This window comes from Sphaerodactylus townsendi, linkage group LG15 (assembly GCF_021028975.2).
Source record: "Sphaerodactylus townsendi isolate TG3544 linkage group LG15, MPM_Stown_v2.3, whole genome shotgun sequence".
NCBI lineage: Eukaryota > Metazoa > Chordata > Lepidosauria > Squamata > Sphaerodactylidae > Sphaerodactylus > Sphaerodactylus townsendi.
Window position 1 is genome coordinate 30,734,205 of NC_059439.1, and position 9,260 is coordinate 30,743,464.

The 9,260-nt window shown below is 48.9% G+C and overlaps 1 protein-coding gene across 2 annotated transcripts; it reads right to left on the bottom strand.

Moving 5' to 3' along the window:
- Nucleotides 1-11: 11 nt before the first annotated feature.
- KCTD13 (potassium channel tetramerization domain containing 13) lies at nucleotides 12-9,040 on the bottom strand. Of its 2 annotated transcripts, none has more exons than XM_048517959.1 (7): nucleotides 8,761-9,040; nucleotides 7,556-7,823; nucleotides 5,365-5,534; nucleotides 5,116-5,205; nucleotides 4,639-4,691; nucleotides 3,501-3,696; nucleotides 12-1,972 (listed from the first exon to the last, which is right to left on the bottom strand). In XM_048517959.1, the coding sequence occupies exons 2-7, from the start codon at nucleotides 7,815-7,817 to the stop codon at nucleotides 1,730-1,732; spliced, it is 1,014 nt and encodes a 337-aa protein (XP_048373916.1). In that variant the 5' UTR covers nucleotides 7,818-7,823; nucleotides 8,761-9,040; the 3' UTR covers nucleotides 12-1,729. The 2 variants fall into 2 exon arrangements, with proteins under 2 accessions (XP_048373916.1, XP_048373917.1); XM_048517960.1 differs by lacking the exon at nucleotides 8,761-9,040 and adding an exon at nucleotides 8,384-8,458.
- Between the last annotated feature and the right edge of the window lie 220 nt (nucleotides 9,041-9,260).

Below are 9,260 nucleotides of genomic sequence, written 5' to 3' on the forward strand. Positions count from 1 at the left end.
ACAGAACGTGCTTTTTTAAAGCAGAAGCCTTTATTACAATAAATAGAAAAAACAAAGTTTTTAAATAAATTATACAAATACAAATTACAATAATTAATGCAAGATTACCTCCTCCAGGGAGGAGAGCATGTACAGAAGGAAACAAGGGGAAGGGGAAAGAACAGTACCATCTTCCCCGTAAAAGTACCTTCACAGCCTTGAAGTTCATGAAATGCAACAGTTCATTAAACCTCCCCACCCATCAGCAGGTGGAATAAACCCTTCCCATCCAATGGGACAACTGGCTAAAGGGCCAGGCAGAACTCTCCAAAGTTTTTTTTTTTTTTGCAAAGGAACATTCTATCCCCAAGGGAAAACAGACAGGAGTAAGTTGCAGGAGAGGGGTAAGTTGCAGGAGAGTAAATATTTCCTCCGTGGTACATTCGAAGCAAGCTGGAATATTGTGGAGTGGTGGTGGTGGAAACGGAGGTCAGAATGACCTGAAGCCCCAGTCTCGCAATGCATCATGGGAAGAAACTGCATGACCACATTGCAGTGTTTGGGAATGACCTAAAATTGCCTACTGAGCTTTGGGTTCGAAGCATCCCGCCTCTTTCGAAGTCCAACCATGCCTTGTACTAGGAGTGAGTGATAAGAGATATGTGCAGAGGGCAGCAGGGTGCAGCTTGCACAACATCCACTGAGGGAGATCAAAGGAGAACACATTTGTAACCCAGAAATTAGCCCTATGAGCCAAAAACAGCTTTCTGGGAACTTTCAGTTAGCCCTGCTCTAGTGTGGGAAGATAGAACATGTCTGGGGGTTGCCAACCTGAGGATTTCTTTCTGAGTGATTTCAAAGAGGATCAGCCTTCTTGGCTGACAGACTCAAGCGAGGTACGTTTTACAGTCCCAGTTATTCCGGCCCCGCTCTATATTAAAAAACAAAAAAATAAGTGCAGTCACAACTTTCCCTACAACAGTTTAGGTCCTTCATTTTAAATCCAGGTGGCTTCTTCCACACCGGGAACACCAAAACGTTAAAATGAGGTGAACGAAAGATAAATCTCAAAAAGTGTGTTTCGGGGGAGGGGGGAGAGAATTTAAAAACCAAATCCATTATGAAATGTTGATCGGAAGTCAGAAAGCACAAAAAGGTTATGCAAAGTAGGCTGCTGTGTACCCATGACCTTTGAGAAGCTGGAGAAGAAGTCAGCGTTCCAAAATGAAATATGGGAAGTAGGTACATCTTGTGTGCCCACATTGATCACACATCCCTATTCATGCTTTCCTGTGGATCCCAAAAGTCAGGCTGTTTCCTGTCTGCTAGGACAACATCCTGGGCCCAAGACATTATGTATAACTAATGTGTCGCTATCCAGCCTTGAGAGGCGTCTCATGAGGCAAGAAGAGAACTGGTGTGAGAGGAGCAAACAGCAAGAGAAAAGGGGCAGCCATTTAAGACTAAAACTCAGATATTAAGGGGGAGGGGGTAAATAAACAATTAGAAAGAAGAAGTGAGTCACATGCAGGGCAGACTAAAGTGACAGTTGTCACAATAAAGTCAATGAAGGACTCGGAAAGGGTGCAAAGTCAACAGAAAGGCAAGGCCGAGGAGGACAGAGGCGTGGGTTGGAAAGGGTGCAACCCCCGCCCTTGAGAAGACTGCGAGGCAAAAGGTCAAAAGGAGTAAGGGGGCCTCCTTTGGCACTGGATGGCAGAGTGACGACAACACTGGGATTGAGACAGGGTCAGTCCTTGAATACAGCCTGGTGACCGTGAGGACGTTCGTCGTGCATAATATGCCTGCGGACGTGAATGCGCCGGACGCGGTGCTCCCGCCCGTCTTCATCATCACCTGCACGGTGGTGGCCTTCCCCCCCTCCCGCCACCCCACCGGTCGCTTCCAGCAGGGCCTTATCTGGCACCCTCGGTGTCTCGTAGATCAGAATGTTCAGGGTCTCCTCGAAGATCCGTGCCTCTGGGAACTCCACCTGTACACAAGAGAGTGCACAGTCACACTGATTCTATCGGCTAGTGCAGGGGTAGGGAACCTTTAACACTCAAAGAGCCATTTGGACCTGTTTTCCACGGGAAAAGAAAACACTTGGAGCCGCAAATAATTTTTGACATTTAAAATAAAGATAACACTGTATATATTGGGGTTTTTTTACCTTTTACTCCACTCATTCTGAGAAGCGCATGGATGCACCTGCCCTGCTGCCTGCAGGGCGGGCAAGGATGGGGCCGGCGGCTTGGCTCGTGGAGCCACAGTGCAAGGGCAGAAGAGCTGCATGCGACTCTTGAGCCGCAGGTTCCCTACCCCTGGGCTAGTGGAAAAAAGACTGTGGTGCGACTGGTCAGACTTGACATGGAATTCCACATTAATATCTTGTGAAAGGCTTTCATGGTTGGAATAAACTGGCTGTGGTGGGTTTTCTGGGCCGTGTGGCTGTGGTCTGGTAGTTTCTGCTTCTAATGTTTCTCCCGCATCTACGGCTGGCATCTTCAGAGGCATGTCATGGTACAAGGCAGTTCTTTCTGTGGCACCTCTCACCATGACATGCTTCTGGAGATGCCAGCCACCGATGCAGGCGAAAGGTTAGGAGCAAAAAAAATACCAGACCATGGCCACGCAGCCCAGAAAACCTACAATGGCCAAGTCCAGGTGAAATTCCTCACACAGGTTTACTAAGGCCTGGGGCATGTCAGTGTCATTCAGTTTAACCTCAAACTTAGTACCTGACATGGCCTGGTAAAAGGTAAAGTTTCCCCTTCAGTCGTGTTCGACCCTGGGGTACCACTGCAAGCAGTGATTTCACAGGCAAGCAGTTTTTGTGGGGTAGTTTGCCATTACTTTCCCCGGCTATTCTTTACCCCCTAGCTATGTGCTAGGTCAGTGTTTCCCAACCTTTTCGACATCGTGGTACCCTTGACCTCGCTCTTCATATCTCAGGGTACCCCTAAGGTTCATTTGATTTTTTTTGCATTTTTTAGGTTTTTCCCCGTTTTTGGCCTGTAGGTGAGGGGGGGGAGTGGCAAGCAGGGGGAGGGGAGGGAAAGCAGCATTGACAGCCGTGTTGTTTGTTTGCCTAAATTCGAGAAGGGAGAGCTCCGTTTAAATCTACCCCCCCAATCCACACCGAATTTAGGCAAATAAAACAATGCTGTTTTTCAGTGTTGTTTAAAGGGAGCCCATGAAGCTTCCAACCCCCCCTTCAAAATCCATTTGATTCCGGTGGGGGGGGGCAGGCGGTAGCATTGTAATGGTACCCCTGGGACGTGTTCATAGTACCCCAGGGTACTACGAAACCCTAGTTGAGAATCACTGTGCTAGGTACTCATTTACCAACCAAGGAATGGATGGATGGCTGAGTTGGCCATGAGCCAGCTGCCAGGATATCTGACCCACAGGGGGCTCGAACTCCTGACCGTGTGAGCGGCAGTGCAAGCACTTAACCACTACGCCACGCGGCTCCTGGACATGGCCTGCAGCAGCAGCCAATCCACGTAGCGGCTTACCTTCGTCTGCTTCTTCTCGGTGGCGTACACGATAGAGGTGCAACAGACCTCCGCGATCTTGCGGCCCTGACCGTAGAAAGACCAGCAGCAGATCTCATCCCCCAGGACATCTTTGATGAAGAGCACCCGGCCGTTGAAACGCAGAGCGAGTTTGTCAAACAGTTCAATGTTCTTCAGCAAGTTGTCGTCGGAGTTACTGGTTGTGGGTAGAATGTGGACAAAAAGGCGGGGGGGAGGGGAGAGAGAAAGGAGGTTTGGTAGGTCTCCAAGGTACACGGTTACTAACTAAAAGTGAGAATATATTCACAGTCAATAAACAGGAGGTATGTAAGCAATATACCAGTGATGGCGAACCTTTTTGAGACCGAGTGCTCAAATTGCAACCCAACCCCCACCTATTTATCACAAAGTGCCAACCCGGCAATTTAACCTGAATGCTGAGGTTTTAGTTTAGCAAAAACCGGCTGGCTCCTTCTTCTTCCACCCCACCTGCTCGAGCAGGGGCCAGCCTGCTCTAGCCTCCAGCAAGTCCCGCGCGCACGGCTCTGTGCCTCTCTAGCTTCTCTGTCTCTTCTGCGCCCCCCCTCCCCAGCAGCAGCCACCCGGAGCACAGGCACCAGGCTCGCCAGCCGAGTCCTCCCTGCTCACTGCGGTGCGTGCACATTGTGCTCAGTGGCCTAGGTCAGTCTAGATGTGTGTGTGTGTGTGTGTGTGTGTGTGTGTGTGTGTGTGTGTGTGTGTGATTTTCCGCCCCCCACATGATGAACTCTGTTTGCGCGTGCCTACAGAGAGGGCTCCGAGTGCCACCTCTGGCACCCGTGCCATAGGTTCACCATCACTGCAATATACCAAGCTCTCTTGAAAAAACAATGTTACTTCAATAAATGATGAGGGATGTGGGTGCAGGTGAGGTCCTTTTATGGAATTTTTGCACCGTTTAATTACGTCACGTTAAATTTATGCCGTGCTTCAGTTGTATCTTTCAGACTTGTCGGTTGGCTCTTGATATGTACAGTCCTAACCTTATTGCACTGTTTAACGCATGTTTCATTTTGTTGACTGTGTTGTGTAATCTGCATCAGAAAGGCAGTGGGAAAGGCGGGCTGTGAAAGCTGTAAATAAAAGAAACATGTCTTACCTGGTATATGAATACTTGTTGTTACTTCTGTTGTGCAGCAATTTCACCACCGGCTAAAACAAAAGAGAGAACCACACATAGATAAAGCCAAAATAGCAGATAGTTGCTTAAAAAAGGAGAGAACATAAGAACATAAGAACGAGCCTACTGGATCAGACCAGAGTCCATCTAGTCCAGCATTCTGCTACTCGCAGTGGCCCACCAGGTGCCTTTGGGAGCTCACCTGCAGGATGTGAAAGCAATGGCCTTCTGCTGCTGCTGCTCCTGAGCACCTGGTCTGCTAAGACCTTTGCAATCTCAGATCAAGGAGGATCAAGATTGGTAGCCATAGATCGACTTCTCAAGAGAGGGTTCTGATTTGCTGCTACTGGTATTGTGCTAGCCTGTTACATGAAAATGCCCTGCTTTTTAGCCTCCTGATTTGCTGACTGGCCAAGCTGCTGGGATTTCATACAACCTGCTCCACACTATTCTTACCTTGGAACAGCTTGAGATGATCTGCTGCTCCTCCTTTGGAGAAGTCACCATGGGGATGTGGCAGAGGGGGTCAAACGATTCGCTCTTTTGCTAAGCAGGGAACCAAATTTTTAAAAAAGACAAGAGAGATATGCAGGTTATGCCTTTAAGTCCTACCAGGCACTCAACAGCTGATATTCTGCCCTTCAAAAGAACAGCGTGGGATTCTGGGATTTATGCTTCCTGGTTTCTCACTGGGAACATGCTCACCTGGAGAGCCAGCTGGCAGTCCTCCACTAAGCCTTGAATCAGGTAGTACCGGGCCTCGCACAGCACCTCTTCCAGCTCCCGTTGGGACTCGGGGAGGGAAACAGAACCGTCGCGCAAGTAATTCAGGATGGTCCCAAAGTGGCGCCCGCTTCGATCGATCAAGATCCAGCCTGGCAAGGGCAAACGGATGTTGAGTCCCACCAGAAGTGGGGAGGGGGACAAAACAAGGCAGGCGCAAATTCACGGAAAGCAAGTGCTGCTAGTAGCTGTCGGAGAAATATAAACGCTCTTTTATCAAAGTTTGATGTTTGATACTGCGCGGGATGATGGTTTTTAAGGCAGTGCTTAAATAAGATTCTTTAACACTGAAAGAGAACCTGCACTGTTGGGAAATGTGGAAACACAGTACTCTAGCTTCCACCGCAGCACACATGGCCGCACTTCGATCTTTCCCTGAGACAGAACATATCATCTTTCTGTGTAAAAGAATATAGCTGATTCTTTTTTAAAAAACTGAAGATGCCAAGTGTTGAACTGGGGACCTTCTGCGTGCAAAGCGAAGGAGCAGAAGTGGCGTAGGAGGTTAAGAGCTCGTGTATCTAATCTGGAGGAACCGGGTTTGATTCCCAGCTCTGCCGCCTGAGCCGTGGAGGCTTATCTGGGGAATTCAGATTAGCCTGTGCACTCCCACACACGCCAGCTGGGTGACCTTGGGCTAGTCACAGCTTCTCGGAGCTCTCTCAGCCCCACCCACCTCACAGGGTGTTTGTTGTGAGGGGGGGAAGGGCAAGGAGATTGTGAGCCTCTTTGAGTCTCCTGCAGGAGAGAAAGGGGGGATATAAATCCAAACTCTTCTTCTTCTTCTTCCTCTGAGCCACAGCACACACACACACTCCCGCATGACATCTGCTACTGAACTTTACAAACAGCAATACTTCCAGAATGCTCCACAAAGCCAACGTGATTTCTCAGATCACATCTTCTGAATATTTAATTTTTTAAAAAAACTCACTTATCTTCCTTCTGGCAAGATTTAAACTGAACACTCCCAGCTGCGGGAATTTATCAGGATTTGTTTCTTTTTCCTTGTTTGTCTGGGTCCTGTTTGCATTGTTTTGTGAGGTGCTACGTACACAGGTGACTCATAAATAACTGGTTTAAATGTAAACTACAAATGTTTACTGAAGCTATCTATAACCCTGGAAATACTACAGAATATACCTCGGGAATATATAAAATGAAGGAAGGTTATCCCCCCCCAAAAGCTTCCGACCCATCAAAGTATTCATCTATATTCTACTACCCCGGAAATCAAGCCTAGCTGTATATCTGGAACAACTAGTTGATTATAAGAATAGATGGGTCATAACCAGAGCAAGGTGTAACTCCTTCCCCTCAGTTTACCTCCAAGGTCGCTTTCTCAACATTCCACAAAATGAACGTCGTTGCCGGTACTGTCCCCATACATCAGATTCAATCTATCATATTTTGTTGTATCGCTCGAAGTATAACAACATTAGAATTGATCTGTGGGCTTTGTTACCTGTAGGTTTCATGCTACTTGCAGACAACATAAAAATGTTTAAGCTCCTGAACAATTCTGACGTAGAGACCACGGAAGCAGTTGCCATATTTTTAAGGCGTGTTTTATTGATTGCGTAACAGAGAATGATTTTTGCATCTGGAAATGCTTGATGTTCTCTCGGTTTTATGCCTAATAAAGGTTTTGGAATTAGAACACTGAGGTACTACCGTGTTTCCCCAAATATAAGACAGTGTCTTATATTAATTTTTGCTCCCAAAGATGTGCTATGTCTTATTTTCAGGGGATGTCTTATTTTTCTGCGTTCTGTTCGTCGGGCATGCTTCCAAACAAAACCTTTGCTATGTCTTACTTTCGGGGGATGCCTTATATTTCGCACTTCAGCAAAACCTCTACTATGTCTTATTTTTCGGGGATGTCTTATATTCAGGGAAACAGGGTAGGAAGTTTTTATAGATGTGACGTGTTTACAGGTTTCACCTCTGTCATATCAAATAGCAGATGTGAGTCACAATGCAGGCACTATCTTCCCACAAAGCAGAGCTCCTGGCTAGCCTTCAGAATTATTGACTTAAGATCTCTATCTACTGGCTTTCCTGTCCTGCAAACTGACTACAGGGTGGGGCAAACCGTGCAATGCGGAAATACCTTCGCTGTCCGTCAGCACTTCCATCCGGCCGCTGAACATGGCCTTGAGCATGGTGTCCTGCTTGGTCAGGGTCTGCACCGTGGTGTAATGCAGGGACCCTCCCACGTTCAGCTTCACATACTTGCTGCTGGGGTTCAGGAGTTTGAGATCAAAGGTCGCACCCGCTACTCCGCTCCCACCATTCTGCGGCTGCTGGGTCGGAACCAGCAGGGCACAGGCCTCAGGAGCAGGGGCCACGTCTGCCGTGGCTTCAGCTGACATCACCGCCTGCATAGAGAGAGAGAAGACAGAGTGATTTTCAGCACCAGGGCTTGAATTGGGGACTTGAGGCCTTAGAGGCAGAAGAGCAGAGAGTAGCAGTGGCGTAGTGGTTAAGAGCAAGTGCACTCTAATCTGGAGGACTGGGTTTGATTCCCCGCTCTGCCACTTGAGCTGTGGAGGCTTTTCTGGTGAACCAGGTTAGCTGTGCACTCCATCACTCCAGATGGGTGACCTGGGGCTAGTCACAGTTCTTCAGAGCTCTCCCAGCCCCACCTGCCTCACAGGGTGTTTGTTGGGGGGGGGGGAGGAGATTGTAGGCCCCTTTCAGCCTCCTACAGAAGAGAAAGGGGGGATATAAACCCAAACTCTTCTTCTTCAAGAGGCAAACATTTTTAAAAATTGGGGGAACTTTCATTAGCCTTGAAGGTGCCAATGGACTGCTGTTTAACTTTTATACACAAAACGGGCCCTGGGACAGCAATAGTTTTTTAGCAAGATGCCGTTCACAGGGTACCAGCATTTGTGTTGATGGTTGTTGGCTGCCAGCCTTTGCCATGCAAACTTACCACTGATGATTATATCTTGCTACTCCACCTCCGTCACCCTTCCTTTGTGCTTCCATCCCCAGGACATTTCTCCATCTCCCCCAACTTACTATCCCCCTCCTATCCCTAGATTTATGAATATTTATTTATACAAACTTTCAGCACCAACACCCAGACAAGGTTGAAACAAACAACCTCCTTGTCTAAATCAGGTGGATCTGAGCTCTTGCCCCAGGCTCCCAATTGACCCCCTCCCCCTACTCATCCATTTTACCCTCTTCCCCCGCCTCTTTCCCTATAGTTTGAGAAACCCCATTCATGGTCTGCTTCTCACAGGTCCTTGCCCACCCAACTCCAGATGCCCTTTGACCCCTGCCCAATTCCCCCCATGCACTCACCTTCTCAAGGGGGGTAGGGCGGGCTCAGCCCAAGCCCCTCCCCTTTAGCCCCGCCTGGCCCCAGGGCCCGGTGACCAGTGAGGACGTCCGAGGCCGAGAGAAAGAGGGGCCGAGACCTCAGCCTAGCCGTTGGGGAAGGAGCAGCATCCGGGCACCCGCGAGACGACGCGCCAGCAGGACTTCCCCCTCTCTTTTTTGCAAGGGGGGGAGGGAGAGCGGACATAAGACTCGCGCCTGCGCAGAAAGCAAACTCGATGCTGCGGGGATGGGCGGCAGGAAACGCCGTACGATGCGAAAGGGACGAGCTTTCTGGAGGACGCGCATGCGCACACGGCTTTCAGGCCGGTAGGGCGTCAGTCAGGCTCTCCAGATTTTCCTGGACTACAAATCCCACCAGCCCCTGCCAGCATGGCAAATTGGCCATGCTGGCAGAGGCTGATGGGATTTGTAGTCCATGAACGTCAATCTTCGGAGACGGGGGGAGTCCCTGAACCACGCCG

Coding starts and splice junctions, on each gene's coding strand:
- KCTD13 (XM_048517959.1), bottom strand. CDS start 7,817: ATGTCAGCTGAAGCCACGGCAGACGTGGCCCCTGCTCCTGAGGCCTGT. Junction 3,697..4,638: donor AACAAGTATTCATATACCAG/GTAAGACATGTT, acceptor ACCCACAACCAG/TAACTCCGACGACAACTTGC. Junction 1,973..3,500: donor CCGAGAAGAAGCAGACGAAG/GTAAGCCGCTAC, acceptor TCTTGTGTACAG/GTGGAGTTCCCAGAGGCACG.